General features: G+C 51.5%; 1 protein-coding gene across 1 annotated transcript in view; it reads right to left on the bottom strand.

Moving 5' to 3' along the window:
* Window positions 1-424: 424 nt before the first annotated feature.
* The window catches only part of HM13 (histocompatibility minor 13), a 40482-nt gene continuing 24826 nt past the window's right edge, over window positions 425-16080 (bottom strand). The window contains 8 exon segments of the mRNA XM_022592755.3: window positions 425-478; window positions 480-495; window positions 497-550; window positions 1175-1321; window positions 3020-3105; window positions 7327-7429; window positions 9796-9832; window positions 15325-15408. Of these exon segments, the coding sequence (XP_022448463.2) occupies window positions 425-478; window positions 480-495; window positions 497-550; window positions 1175-1321; window positions 3020-3105; window positions 7327-7429; window positions 9796-9832; window positions 15325-15408 (581 nt within the window).

Here is a 16080-nt window from a genome sequence, read left to right as displayed (position 1 = left end):
GGCAGAGCGAGGCCAGAGATGGGGGAGAGGGAACCAGGCCCCGGAGGCCCTGTTGGAGGGAGCCTGCTGCCCCTGCCCCTCTCCTGGAGCTGCCGTTCCCCTTCAGCAGGACTGCGGCCGTGCGGGCCCGTGTGTCTGGCCCTCAGAGGGTCAGGCACCAGCCGCATCATTTCTCCTTCTTCTCCAGCCCCTTCGATGTCGAGGCCTCTGTTCCCTCTTTGGATTCTGTCACTGCTGCTGGATCCTTTGGATTTGATTCCTCATAACTGACCAAAAGAACAAAACAACAACGATGACACATTTAGAGGAGGGAAGAGCAGAATCTTTGTGCCCCACCTCCCACCATCGCGGGGAAACCCCTGGGCGCGCACATCCTCGGCCCAGCACCTTCCAGGACTTGGCCCGGCCCCGCTGTGCGCCCTCCTCAGACAGGCTGCCTGCTCCGCTTTCTCTGTGCCTGGTGGTGCCAAGAGGTGGCAAGGGCAGCGGCAAACGGGAGAGGTTGGACTTGGGCTTGTGAAGGCCAATTTTAAGCTTCTTGAACCTTCCACTGGAGAGAATGGGGGAAAAAAGGGGCAGCCAGGATGAGGCTACGGGAGACGCGCTGCCTCCCAGGGCACACGGCAGGAGTCAAACAGCTCAGCCCCAGGGGTGCGGGCAGGCAGGGGGCTGCTCTACTGGCAAGGGGCAGGGTGCCACTCTCCCAGGCGGACACCCTGCTTAACTCTTACTATGGGCTCCACTTATTGAGCAAGTGAGCTCATGCCAAGGACAATACTCACATTTCCTTACCAGATCAACCACACAAGGCAGGCACGCGCCCACTTACAGATGAACAGAGAGGTTTCTGAGACAGGAAAGTGACTTGCCCAAGGCTATATGTATACGGTATATGGAGAGTGCTAACAGTGTCTCCTGCTGTATGACGAGGGCTGCTGACGCCCACTCTCGCATGAGTCCCACCGTACTGGTGAGGACACCAGGGTTCTGAGGCCCTGCTCCCCCGCCCTGCGGCTGGGCACCGTGACTGCCTGGTGGTGGTGGAGGAGCTGCCTCTTGCCGCCTGTCCCTGGCAAACCTCCCTGCCCTGTACACTGGAGCTGGGGTGTCTGCCCTACCTTGGGCCCCAGGGCAGTGGGGGGAAGTGGGCAGGTGGGCACCCGCTGGGCATTACATGGCGCTGGGATTCTGCGGGCGCCGGCGGCGAGGGCCAGCTAGCTTCTGCTGCATGGAGTCCGCCAGGCTGGCTGGGGAGCCCGAGACTGTGGGGAAGTGGGTGAGCCTCGGGGTATGAGGCAGGATTTCCGCTGAGGACTCGTAGCTGTGTGAGAGACAGACAGAGAGACAGAAAAAAGAGATGGAGAGGAAGAGACTAAGGGAGGACAGAGACTTCTCTTCCAAGGAGCAGGGAGCAGAACTGGGTCTTATTTTATCTATCTCTGCACTCTCAGGCTCTGTGGAAAGAAGCCAGTGTTACTTGGAGAACAAAGAAGAAAAGATGCACCTACATAGGGGGACACTCTGCAAAAGAACTAGGATGCCCTAGATGTATACATGCTGCTGTGGAAACATCTCTCAGATACACCCTTGTGTGAAAAATCAAGATGCAGAATGCTCCAAGAATGCCACCGTCTACACAAGAATGTGTACACACATATGTGCTTTTAGGTGCAGAGATGTCTCTGAATGTCCAGGGACAGAGCTGGCCTCTGGGGGTGGCTGAGGTCTGAGGGGTTGTCCCTCTCATGCTATGGAATTTTTTTTTCATGCTGTGGAATTTTGACCGATGTGCATGTGTTACCTATTTAAAAAGAAGTAAATGAATTTTTATAAAAAAGGGAGAGTGCCAATAAAAAGAAAAGTAAAACCAAAGATAAGGTGGAGAATTAGGGAGAGAGATGGGCAGAAAGAGAAGAGAGAGACCATTTGCTTTATCACCTCAATCTAAGAACCTCCTGGGGAGTGGGGGACAGAAAGGTGGGGCGCCCATGTGGGCGAACATTTAGAGAAACAAAGCACCAAGTGGTTAAAGACAGGCACCCTCTGTCCTGGCTGGGGAGGTGGCCCCAAGTGGGGGCTGGGAGCCGAGGGTGAGGGTAAGGACTGAGCTCAGGGCTCAGGTCCACCCCTGCCCCCAGAGCTCCCCCAGATCTGCCCCCAAGTTCACCCCCAGCCTTGCCTCAGAGTCCACAGGGCTCTGCCGGGCCGGGAGCCACGAGCAGGCAGGTTGGGAGCCTGGGGCTCCTAGGAAGGGCAGAGGCAGGTACGGGGGAGGGATGAGTCACAGGCCCCCCTGCAGGCAGCCAGGTGCGCAGAAGGCTCGGCCAGGCAGGTGGAGCTGGGGAGGCCCCCGAGTGGGCAGCTGCAGCTGCACCCGGCAGCTACCTCTGGGTCCCTGGTGGGCGGGGTCAGTGCTGCTGGGGAGCAGACACCTGTCGGAGTCATGCAGGCCTCGGGGTCAGGGTGGGGCTGATCATCGGTGTGGCAGGTGTGCGGACGGCCATGGGGAAGGGGTATATGTGCGACTGAGACAGAGAGAAAGCAGCTGGCTGTGGGTTACAGCCACAGAGGCGACTGGATGGGGATTGACACCTGACTTCTAACAGGGCATTTCCATCACACTAGAGTCCCCTCTATTACTCACATGTAGAAACTGAGGCCGGAGGAGGGGAAGGACACGCCTGAAGTCACATGGCAGCAGAGTCAGGAATGGGAACGCAGGGTTCCCCACAGTGGGGCCGTCTGGGGAGGAATCTACACCAGCCAGTTCCTTCTCAAGACTCAGCTGGCATCTGGGTGTGGGGGCTGCCTCGAGAGCCCCAAGGCCTTGCCCTCCCCTGGCTCCTGGCCCCCAGGAGGGTTCCGCTGGTGCCCACGGGTCTGGCACCCATGTGCTGGTGGAAAGGGCGAGGGGTGAGGCCGGTGGTGGGAACAGTGCTCCCCTGGAGACATGTACCAACAGCCCTGGCAGGCTCCACTAGCTGCCTGCAGGTGCACCTGTGCCCCTGCCGCCTCTTACCTGAACATCTCTGTCACTTCTCCCTTGGCCAGTGCCACCAGGACAGGAAAGCCGATGCAGGCGGGGACCAGGTACAGGAGCGCAGGCTGAGAGAGAACACAGGCTGGTGAGGCAATGATGGGCAGGGCACACGCTCAGGGCTGTGCCCATCACCCCAACCCTCTCCCGGGTGTGACTGAGGGACACTGACTGCCCAGGTTCACAGAGCAAGTCAGTGGCTGGGCCCAAACCCAGGGCTCCTGACTCCAGACCAGGGCTGTTCTTCTCTGGGAGGGAACACAAGAAACTCAAAGAAACTCAAGTATGCAGGGCTTTAAGGGCGCCCATGAGTCTGGATGGCAGCATCCCAACTGCCCAGGACATCAGGTTCAAACTTGCAACCTCCTGAGTTGGTCCTATTCCCAGAGACCCTGCTTGCCTAGGTCTGGGGCTGGAAGTCTGCACTTTTAACAACGCTCCAGGAGATGCTGTTAGAATGACAATGATTATGACATAGCTGCTATGGATGGAGTACTTTCTGTGGCCTGGATTGAAGTCACCCAACTGGTCATTGGCTCCACCGGGATTCATGCCCAGGTGGTCTGGGCCTGGAGCCTGTGAGGAAACTCCTGGTGAAGCTGGGTCTGGAGGACAGGACAATTACACTAACAGGCCCTGCTCCCAGAGTACCTACTGTGTGCACCGAGCTCAGCCTCTGGGGAGCGCTTCAGTCCATCTCCACACCCGCTGTGACCATCCTCCTTGTGTACGGAAGGAAGGCTGATGCTTCGGGAGGAGAAGGGGTAGCCCAGGCCTTGGAGGCCTAAATGGCAAACTGGAGGTTGAACTTGGGCACCCCCCAGACTCCAAAACCATTCTTCTCCTTGCAGCATCTGAAAGCTGGACCTCATGCTACTGATCAACCCTCCATGGCCCCCAATGCTCCCAGCAGCCTGAAGTCCCCATGAGATGTGACCCCTGCTTCCTTCTCCAACCTCACCTGCCCTGCCCTACTCTGGCCACACTGGCCTCATTTTGGTCCTCCTTGTCACCTGAAGCTACAGGACCTCTGCATGTACCATTTCTGGGATGTTCTCCCACCTGTGCCTAGGTTCCTCCTCCATCAGACCTCGGCTCAGCTGTTACTTCTGTGGGGCAGCCTTTGCTTGCATGGAGTCAGGCCCTCTTGCTGCACACTCTCAGCTCCCCCACTCCCCCTGCAATTCTTCACAACATTCTCTGGCAACTTGGACTGAAACATCCCTGTGCCATTATAGGCTGGAGTTTCTCTCCTGTTACGCTGTGAACTCCATGAGGGCAGGCTCCGCAGCTGTCTTGTTCACTGCTGTATTCCTGGTACTCAGAAGAGGGCCTGGTAAATACTAAGCCAATGGCTTCCTCACAGATGCTCACAAAATTAAGGGGGTGTCCTGGAGATAACTAGGGTGAGGGTGAAGGAGACATCGTTCCAAAGGCAAAGCCAACACCTGGCTAGAGAACACGGCTCCAGAGTCTCCTGAGGCTGACCATCAGACCATTTCCTGGCTCCTGCCATGGATGAGCTGTGAACTACCCTATTTCATATATGTCATCCTTGAAACTAATAACACCCTAATCATTTGGATCTGAGTTTTACAGATGATGCTATTAAGGTTCAGAAGGAAATGACTTGCCTGAGGTCACACAGGGTGTTAAGTGGCTGAGTTGGGATTTGAACTTGGGCAGCTGAGCTGCTTCTCCTGCATCAGGTCTTTGCTATGAGATAGGCTTTGGGCCAAGAATGATAGAAATCACAACAACAAAGGCGTGCACCAAGACTTGTGAGAGGCAGCCAAAGCAGTACTCAGGGGAAAATCTGTAATCCTAAGTATATTTACTAGAAAGACTGGAAAGAAACAATCTCAGTTTTCAAATCAGGAAGCCAGAAAAAGAATAAAATAAACATCCCCAAAGGAGGAAGAAAATAATAAAGGCAAAGCAAAAATTAATGAAATAAAAATAAAACAAATACAAACTGATTAAAATTTAATTTCTGAAAAATAGATCACTTTTATAGATGAAGAGACTGAAGATCAGAGGAGAAAAAAGGATCTGCCCTAAATCACACAGTTGGTCAGGATACAGACCCAGGTTCCTCTGTCTCTAAGTCCAGTATATTTTCCTCACCAAGGCCAGGCTGGGCCAAATAGAAGGCTTCCCAGGAGGAGGGTGCGTAGAAGTCTGGCCCCACCGTGGCCTGCCTCACTTAAGAGCTGGCAGCAACTGAGGGGCTCTTTTTTTTTTTTTTCTTTTTTTTTTTTTGCGGTACGCGGGCCTCTCACTGTTGTGGCCTTTCCCGTTGCGGAGCACAGGCTCCGGACGCGCAGGCTCAGCGGCCATGGCTCACGGGCCCAGCCGCTCTGCGGCATGTGGGATCTTCCCGGACCAGGGCACGAACCCGTGTCCCCTGCATCGGCAGGCGGACTCTCAACCACTGCGCCACCAGGGAAGCCCTGGAGTGCATTTTTGATAGAAGCCAAATGGGAACACAGAGGCAGAAGTGACCCCTACCTAGGGAACTGCTCGCACTGGGACTGCCTATGTCTTGGAGAGGGAGAAGGAGCTCAAAGAACAGGTTTCCCTTGTGTCCCAATCCCCACCCCAAAAAAGATTTTCAGAGAGATGCCCCTGTGGGTGACTGAGAACAGCTGGGCTGCTGCTGGGGAGTAGCAGAGGCCTGAGACCAGGGGTCTAGGGCTCCAGCCAGGTCTCAGCTTGACTTGCTGCGTCACCCAGGGAAGGCTCCTTTTCTCTCTCCCACAGAGAGGACCACCTCTCCCACCTCTGCCCTGAGCCTGTGTGAGAGCTCCCACTGGAGCCTTCTCTGAGTCTAGCCCAGGCAGAAGGCAAGCCTGCCACCTGGTGGCCCTCTGTGGACTAGCTCTGGGCTTGGACTCTCACGGGACTGACAGCTGGAGAAGAGACCGCTAAGGAGGCCCAAGCACTCTGTGTGCCCTCTTTGCCAAGGGCATGTCCCTCTCAGCTTGCGGAGCTTCCAAGGCCATTTGGGGCAGAAGTGAATGAGAGGTGCTTCCCCACTGGTTCTTGGTTTCTCTATGGGCCAGGGGACCTTGGACCTTCTGTAAAACGTAAGTATCAATTTCACAGACATTGTAGATATAAAAATATTGTTAAGGACTAAATGAGTTAATGAGCGAGAGGGTTTAGCACAGTGCCTGGCACAGAGTAACTGGCCAGCAGCTCTTGTGATTAATTTAAATGTGGCTTCCCTGTGGCCGGTGACCTGGAGAAGCGGGAAGGGAGGAGGAGGAGGGGAGGGTGGAGGGGGTACAGTAATGCTAACTGGGCCGGCAATTCTGAGCACTTTACTTATATTAACTCATTTCACCCTCAGACGACCCCAAGGTGGCTACTATTATTTATCCTCATTTTCCATTTTCACGAATCAGTGAGGAATCCTGAGTATAACTTCAGCAACTTGCCCAGAGTCCTGCAAAAGCAGATGGTGGAGCCTGGATTCACACCAGGGCTCCCTCGGCCTCCACTCCCCACTGCCTCTCCCATGGCCGGGGGTTCAGAGCCTGGGCTTGGTCTTCACGTGACACAGGTTTGAATCCTGGCTCCACCACACACTTGCCACATAGCACCTGAACTCCAGTTCCCTCATCTGTTCACAGGATCCTCCTGAAGTACTGAGCAGAGCCTGACACATGGGGAGTGCTCTTATTTCCAGTAGAGAGCAACCTTGTCTGCTGGCTTTCCCCTCCCCAGCTCCTCTTCTCCAGGCCACACTGACAGCTTTCAGCCCCAGCCCAGCCTGGTTCACTCTGTGGCAGCTCAGTACCCATCTAGGTGGGAGAAGGGGGCAGAGCCTGGCCTGCTTGGGGAGTGATGGAAGGGGGGCCCTGACATCCTGTCACTTACCTGGTGGGTGGACAATGGGCTGAGACCCCCAACACCCACCTGATCCTGTTCTTCTGTCCGCTCCCACTACCGAGGCTGAGAAGCCATGGCCACATTACAGCTGGGGCCCAGGGACACTGATCTGTCCCAGGAGATGTGGGCAAAAATCTGCTGAGAGGACTCGGAGAAAGGTGTCGCCTTCCTGATGAAGGCGACAGGCATGCTGGCATCCTTCCTCCTCCTCCTTGCCACCAGTGTGCATGTGCTGCCTGAAGCAGGGCAGTCACCTTGCAACGACCACAGGTGAAAAGGCCAAGAGAAGCACAGACACGCTTGCTCTACACCACTGCTTGCATGTGGGACAAGTACAGGCCCATCACTTGCAGTGAAAGCACTCCCGATACACCGAGGACAGTCATGCTCACCTGGGCGTGTTTGAAGATGTGCATGATGAAGATAGTCAGGCCCAGGCCGAAGATGTAGGCTGCAAAGCTGGTGTAGAAGTAGGTGTGGGTGTTCTTCTTCAAGCTTCAGTGATGGTGTGGGGAGAGAGGAGGGTGAGATTGAGGCACTGCAGAGCAACAGTGAGGAGGGGGGGAGCTGGGGAAGACCCTGGAGGCTGTGTGGGGTGGCTGAGAGCTCTGGGCCGGGGGCTTGGAGGTGAGCATGCACTCTGATTCTGCCCCAGCTAAGTGTCTTTGGACCAGTCACTTTCCTTCTGTCAGCCTCAGTTTACTCATCTGCAAAATGGGAAAACCACGAGCCATCTCCCTAGTGGTTGCTGAATATCAAGTGCTATAACCTAGAACAGTGGCTAGGAAGCTCAGGCCAGCAGAAAAATCACCTGGACAGCATGTTAAAAAAATAGAGCTGTACGGGAGTTCCCTGGTGGCCTAGCGGTTAGGATTCTGGGCTTTCAGTGCCGTGGCCGGGTTCAATCCCTGGTCAGGGAACTGAAATTCCACAAGCCACGCAGCACGGCCAAAAAAAAAAAAACAAAAACAAAAACAAAACAAAAGAAACACCCAGAGTTCTAGGTCCAATTTCCAGGGAGTCGGATCTAATAGGTCTGGGGCTCTGCATTTTTTTTTTTTAATTTTGTAATAACTTTATTTTTGGCTTTTTTTAAAAAATTGAAGTATAGTTGATTTATAATATCATATATAATATACGATACGATATATATATATCGTATTATATATATAATACGTATTATTATTATATGTATAATATACGATATGATAATATACTTTCAGGGGGAAAGCATGGTGATTCAGATATATATATAAATATATATATATATTCTTCTTCAGATTCTCTTCCCTTACAGGTTATTACAAAATATTAAGTGTAGCTCCCTGCGCTATACAGTAGGTCCTTGTTGGTTTGGGGATCTGCATTTTGAATCTGGTACAGGTGGATCATGCTTTGAGGAACACTGATACAGAAGCTGCACAGCAGAGTTCTTTTAAGCGCAGTGCAGGTTAACAGTTCAGTAGCCCGCTGTGAGTACTGAATGGACGCTGATTACATGGATAGAAGGCCAGTGGCTTTCTGGGCGATTCGCCCAAGATCAGCTTCAGAAGAGCTGACCCGTGCAACCTGGCACTGCCATCACTTGATGCCCTTTCACAATGGCAGCTCAGGACCTTTGCCTGTGTCCAGCAACATCTGTGGAATGACTGAGTACTTCTGATGCCCTTCCCTCCTTACCCTGGTGGCTTCTGAGCCTGAGCTGCAAGTACACTGAGACCTGTCCTGTTGCGCAGCCTGGAGGGTAACGGATTCCCTTTGGGAATGTCACGCAGATTCTGGAACCATCTCGGAAGGACCTGCTTATCCTGCAAGTCCAGGCCAGGAATGAGCTCCTTCCTCCAAGGGTGCTGTCAGGTGAATCTGTGTCTCTAGCAAATGGCCGGGAGACTCTCGTGGGTTGCTCTTTGTATTACCTCTGAACATCTAGGGGCAGAGCAGCTGGCACAGATGTGCTTCTACTTACAGACTGGCCAGGTCCCTTCCAAAGGCTCCACAGTGGCACTACCCAAATAACCCAGATCTATGTCAGTGAGCGTTAAGTTAAAGTTTCACATGCAACTTGGATTTCCATGCACTGGCACTGAGTTTCTCACTACCACTTTCAACACTATTACTGTTCTGGCAACTACTGGGCACAAGGAGATTAAGAAAAGTTCATAAACCACCTCAAAATTAAGCGCACACACAGCAAGCCCTCCACTGGGAAGACTGAGCACCACCTACTGGTGTCAGGCCCAGATGACCAGGTGCATTAACTCGGTGTGACCTTTTCTGAGTTTTAAGGGGTGGCTCAAATTGGCCCCCTTCCCTTGCCCTTGTGCTCACTTTCTACAACGGACTGAAAATGTCTGAGTAAGGAGAGGGTGTGGAACAGCTAGAGCAGCTGGAACATGGTGACCTGACCCCGGCTGATAAAAAGCGATAATGATGATGACGGTGCCTGCAGCCGGACTTCCCTGGGAGCCGCTGAGGTCAGCCTGTGCTCAGCACGCCCTCCACATCTTCTCAGTCAGCCCCGGGCAGGAGCTCCTGTTTACTACTAACTTAAGGATGAGAAACCTTCCTTCAGAAAGGTCAGTTCACTTGCCAAGAACACACGGTAAGAAAGCTCTATGGGTACCACCAGGACCCTCTGGGTTTATATCTCACTCTGTGATTCATACCTCCCCCACCCTCTCCAGGCTCTTTGAACACTTAGAACCTCAAGATGCAAAACGCAGATAAAATCGGAATTGCCCTGGCTGCTGTGGGGGTGGAAGTTGTGGTCCCGAGTTCTCTGTGGTCCCCAGAGAACCTCCCTGCCCAGGGGAGGCCCCTCACTTGTGGAACCTGAGCGTTAGGGTGCCTAAGCAGCTTACCTGATGTCAAAACGCAGCAGCAAGGCGATGAAGATTCCTGCGGGGAGAAAGCCAGGTTAGACAGTGGTAGAGGAGCAGGGTAGTCAGCTAATATGCAACTGGGTCCCCACTTGTTCTCAGCCACGGAGCAATCATCAGGGGCCAAGGGTGTGGCTGACACTGCGAACTGCCAGCAGAAATCCCGTTTCTCTACCTTCAGGCCACCTGGAACAATGAGACGGGCCCAGGATTTTGCTTTGGTCTGGGACCACGTTGACCTGGCAACTCAGAGCACCACAGTGTGGCACACTGGGCCCACCCTCCCAAACATTTATAGGGTGCCTAAGCACTAGGCACCATACGCAATACAGGGGGAAGCAAAACCACTCCTCTCAGAGCCCAGCCGAGGGGGCAGGGCATGCTGATCGAATATTAACAAAAATCAGTGTAAATAATCAGAAAAGAAGAAGTAAAGCTGTCACTGTTTGCAGATGACATGATACTATAGATAGAGAATTCTAAAGATGCTACCAGAAAACTACTAATCAATGAATTTGCTAAAGTAGCAGGATATAAAATTAATTCACAGAAATCTCTTGCATTCCTATACACTAATGATGAAAAATCTGCAAGAAAAATTAAGGAAACACTCCCATTTACCATTGCAACAAAAAGAATAAAATATCTAGTAATAAACCTACCTAAGGAGACAAAAGACTTGTATGCAGAAAACTATAAGACACTGAGGAAAGAAATTAAAGATGATACAAACAGATGGAGAGATATACAATGTTCTTGGATTGGAAGAATCAACATTGTGAAAATGACTATACTACCCAAAGCAATCTACAGAGTCAGTGCAATCCCTATCAAACTACCAATGGCATTTTTCACAGAACTAGAACAAAAAATTTCACAATTTGTATGGAAACACAAAAGACCCCGAATAGCCAAAGCAACCTTGAGAAAGAAAAATGGAGCTGGAGGAATCTGGCTCCTGGACTTCAGACTATACTACAAAGCTACAGTAATCAAGACAGGATGGTACTGGTACAAAAACAGAAATATAGATCAATGGAACATGATAGAAAGCCCAGAGATAAACCCATGCACATATGGTCACCTTACCTTTGATAAAGGAGGCAAGAATATACAAAGGAGAAAAGACAGCCTCTTCCATAAGTGGTGCTGGGAAAACTGGACAGCTACATGTAAAAGAATGAAATCAGAACACTCCCTAACACCATACACAAAAATAAACTCAAAATGGATTAAAGACTTAAACGTAAGACCAGACACTACAAAACTCTTAGAGGAAAACATAGGCAGAACACTCTATGACGTAAATCACAGCAAGATCCTTTTTGACCCACCTCCTAGAAAATGGAAATAAAAGTAAAAATTAAAAAATGGGACCTAATGACACTTAAAAGCTTTTGCACAGCAAAGGAAAACATAAACAAGATGAAAAGACAACCCTCAGAATGGCAGAAAATATTTGCAAACCAAGCAACTGACAAAGGATTAATCTCTAAAATTTACAAGCAGCTCATGCAGCTCAATATCAAAAAAAACAAACAACCCAATCCAAAAATGGCCAGAAGACCTAAATAGACATTTCTCCAAAGACGATATACAGATGGCCAAGAAGCACATGAAAGGATGCTCAACATCACTAATCACCAGAGAAATGCAAATCAAAACTACAATGAGGCATCACCTCACACCAGTCGGAATGGCCATCATCAAAAAATCTACAAACAATAAATGCTGGAGAGGGTGTGGAGAAAAGGTAACCCTCTTGCACTGTCGGTGGGAATGTAAATTGATACAGCCACTATGGAGAACAGTATGGAGGTTCCTTAAAAAACTAAAAACAGGGCTTCCCTGGTGGTGCAGTGGTTGGGAGTCCGCCTGCCGATGCGGGGGACACAGGTTCGTGCCCCAGTCTGGGAAGATCCCACATGCCGCGGAGCGGCTGGGCCCGTGAGCCGTGGCCAATGAGCCTGTGCGTCCGGAGCCTGTGCTCCACAGCGGGAGAGGCCACAGCAGTGAGAGGCCCACGTACCACAAAAAAAAGCCCCAAAAGGGCTTCCCTGGTGGCGCAGTGGTTGAGAGTCCGCCTGCCGATGCAGGGGACACGGGTTCGTGTCCCGGTTCGGGAAGATCCCACATGCCGCGGAGCGGCTGCACCCGTGAGCCATGGCTGCAGAGCCTGCGCGTCGGGAGCCTGTTGCTCCGCAACAGGAGAGGCCACAACAGTGAGAGGCCCGCGTACTGCAAAAAACAAAAACAAAAAACCCCCAAAAAACAAAAAAACTAAAAACAGAACTACCATATGACCCAACAATCCCACAACTGAGCATATACCCTAAGAAAACCGTAATTCAAAAAGAGTCATGTACCAAAATGTTCACTGCAGCTCTATTTACAATAGCCAGGACATGGAAGCAACCTAAGTGTCCATCGACAGATGAATGGATAAAGATGTGGCACATATATACGATGGAATATTACTCAGCCATAAAAAGAAACGAAATTGAGTTATTTATAGTGAGGTGGATGGACCCAGAGTCTGTCATACAGAGTGAAGTAAGTCAGAAAGAGAAAAACAAATACCATATGCTAACACATATATATATGGAATCTAAAAAAAAAAAAAAAAGGCTCTGAAGAACGCAGGGGCAGGACAGGAATAAAGACGTAGATGTAGAGAATGGACTTGAGGACACAGGGAGGGGAAAGGGTAAGCTGGGACGAAGTGAGAGAGTGTCATGGACATACATACACTACCAAATGTAAAATAGCTAGCTAGTGGGAAGCAGCCGCATAACACAGGGAGATCAGCTCAGTGCTTCGTGACCACCTAGAGGTGTGGGATAGGGAGGGTGGGAGGGAGATGCAAAAGGGAGGAGATATGGGGACATATGTATATGTATAGCAGATTCACTTTGTTATACAACAGAAACTAACATACCATTGTAAAGCAATTATACTCCAATAAAGATGTTAAAAAAAAAAATCAATGTAAGACTGCCTGTGAAAGGGTGCTTCCTGTGTCATGGGAAGGTCTATCAGGGGATGAGACCCAGGCTGGGGGGAGGTGGGGAGGAAGGAGGGCTTCTTTGAGGAAGTGACACTTGCCAGGGAGAGGGAACAGCGTGTGCAAAGAGGAAGAGGGCTCAGGAGGTGTGGCAAGGCTCAAGGAGCCAGTAAGGCTGCAGCCCAGAGCAGGAGATGCTGGGGATGGACCAGCCATGCAGGGCTCCATGGGTACGAGGAGTGGGAGTAAGGGGACACACCGGAAGAATTCTAAGTGGGAGAAAAACGTAAAAAGATTTTGAGAAAGAGCCCCATGGCAGTTGCTTGGCTGGAGGGAGAAAAAGCAGGAGCAAGCAGACCACCGGGAGGCTCTGCAGGAGCTGAGGCAAGGACCGTGAACTGTCCACCCACTGCACTATTTGCACTTCAGAACCGAGCCCAGTCGCGTTGGAAACCTGAGTCCCTGAGACACAGCCAGCCAGTCCGGCCTCTGCACGTTGCACACACGTCCATCTGTGTGTCTGTCTCCCTGACTTATCTTGGGGCTCAGACAGAGCAGGGCTGAGCCTCATTCAGTTGACAGCAGGTTCTCAGGAGCCAAAACATTCTGTGCTCATCAGAAGCCCTGACTGGCAACATGTGATTAATTTCAAAGAGGAAAATGAGTTAGTCCCCACTGAGGACTGTGAGCGGGGAGCTGGTGGCTGGTGAGAACAGACAAATGCTGCCGTTCTGGAAACAAAACTGGGAACCCAGTGGCCCCTGGCAGCTGAATTCTACAACTGTTCTTCAACTAATCCACGGGCCGGAGCTCCCAAGAGCTTTTACTCATAATCATGCATCTGATCCTCAAAGCAACACCCCACAATCCATTCTTCCTTCAAGATCATCCCCGAGGCTCTGTGAGGGTGCAATAACTCACACTGATTGTGACTGCTGAAAAGACTCAGATACACAGGAATATGGGGATATGCAGAGATGTCCCATGCAGGCGTCAAGCCCAGAACCACCCAACAAGGACAATGGGGAAGTCTGCGGGTGCCTGTGACAGACCCTCCCCTGCAGGGCGAGACGGATGCTTTATGGGACTCAGTTTCTTCAGTCTGATGGAGCTGCTTCCCTCCTCCCAGCACCACAAGCTATGGGAACACCTGGCTTCAAGACCATGGCCCCACGGCCTTAGGCAAGTCTCATCAGTAACGTGGAAATACCCTCTACCTCATCGGGCTGCTAGAAGTAGCAAAGATAACATATTAAAAAACACCCAGCATAGTGCTTGGCCAACAACAGGTGCTTGACAAGTGATAGTTCTGGGACTATCTTATTATTGTTACTACTGTCATAAAAGCAGTTCTGATAATATAACATTTTTTGCAGTCAGATAGACCGGGTCTGAGTCTTGGCCCTTTTGCTTCCTAGTGTGTGAATTTACCTTAAGTCCCTTCATTTCTGAGCCTCAGTTTCCTCACTGGCACAAGAGAGAAAGCCTCTGCTTCACCATCATACGTATCACAAAAGGAAGGTACCACAACACAGTGCCTGTGCCATCCCAGCTTACTAGCAGAATTGCTATTATGTCCTACACTGGAAAATAAATTGGCTTTTAATTTGTTTCAAACTTTCTTCTTTTAAGCAAGCACCAGGGGTGCTTCTAACCCTCTGACTCTGAGCCTCTGGGACTAGGGGAGTAAGAATGCTCTTTGGATGTTCCGTGCCCATCACCAGGCCTGGATCTCGCAGACACACAGAATCCAAGCCTCAGCCACTTCAGCTGCCCTCAGAGAGGGAGCTCAGCTTTGCCCCCAGGTAGTTCGGGCTGCAGGCCGCCAGGGATGTATGTCCAGGCTCAGACCTCCACACAGGGCACCTGTCCCTGTGTCCACAGGTACGCTACCACCCACACATGGATAATGGGCTCAAAGGCCAGCTCGCGCAGTCGAGCAGGTGCGTGCCACCTGTCCCTCTGCTAACACTGTAGACAAAGGAGCCCACAGGCATGGTGCCCCGTGTCCACACACAGTGCACGTTCTCCCTGAAGCCCTCCCAGCACTGGGGAGAGGAGGACCTGTGGCAGTTCTAGCACATTTGTGTTACCTGAAAACATTGGGAAGGGGTGTGTACACATGCAAGTGTGTGAGGGGATCAGATTCCTTTAACACTGCCACAGAATGTGCTTTTTTAGAGTGCATTTCAGTCTGTCATATACATTTATTTCTGTAGTTCTTGAGTAATGTCTGCTCACCCAGTCAGAAGCTCCATGAGGGGCAGTCTTGCTCACCCTATCCCTCCAGTGTGCAGCCCATGGCCTGGCCCAGGACCGGCACTCCACAATGTGTGCTGAGGTAGACCCCTTCACCAGACCCCTGGGCAGGGGGCAGGGGTATCTCCCAGCCTAATCCTTTCTCCTTCCCTCTCCTGGTGGGTAAGGCTGTGTTTCACAGGACTCCTCCTTCTCCAGGGAAGCCCCCTCCACCCTTTGCACTGTGGCCCCCACCTCAGCGTGGTCACCTGGAATGACGATGTCTCCGAGTCCCAGCATGGCAAAATTGTCCGCTTCCAGGCCCTTCTCCAGCAGATCCTGGGGAAACACCACTGCAGGGGGAGGCAGGGATGCGAGGAGGTGGTGAGAGCCCAGCTCACTCTGACTCCTAGCCCTCCACCTCTGGTGTATGGAACTCACACACTTGCATTTCTGGGTGGGGGGATGGGAATGGGGAGCTGAGAGGATTTCGAAGGGCTGAAGGGCAATGTCTCCATCTGGAATCACAGCTGGTTAGAGCAGGGAAGAATCTAGGATCATCTAGGCTAAAGGTTGAATGCCTTTATTCAGCTGTAACTCACATGTCATACAATTTCAATGCCCTTTTATAGCCAGAACTCTGGTTAAATGGGAATGACCCTAAAGCCTAGTATATAAAAGATGAAACAGCCCACACGGTGCTGGCATCTCACTGCAGCTGGGGTGTGGACAGACCCTTGTTCTGAAGCAGGGAGAGCTTGGGTTACAGGCTGTTTCTGTATCTGCTGAGGGTGAAGAGGTCACATACCTATAAATCCCTTGCTTAGAGCTCCTTACTCAGAAATCCTACTGGCCAGCTTGTTTGGATAAATACAGATTGAGAGAAATGCCTCCCTGTATGTCCAGTTATGGCAAGGGGCAGCTGTAGCTGGATTTCATCCACAGGGGCCTGGAGCAGACGGCAGTTATGTATGGGCTTCAGGGTCAGACTGTGTGGGTCTGAATCCTGGCTCTGCTGTGTGACT

Source organism: Delphinapterus leucas, chromosome 15, assembly GCF_059928025.1.
Source record: "Delphinapterus leucas isolate spDelLeu-1000000601 "Yukka" chromosome 15, BTC_Dleu_Yukka2, whole genome shotgun sequence".
NCBI lineage: Eukaryota > Metazoa > Chordata > Mammalia > Artiodactyla > Monodontidae > Delphinapterus > Delphinapterus leucas.
Note: the sequence above shows the minus strand (reverse complement) of the source record. Positions and strands in the feature narration are given on the sequence as shown.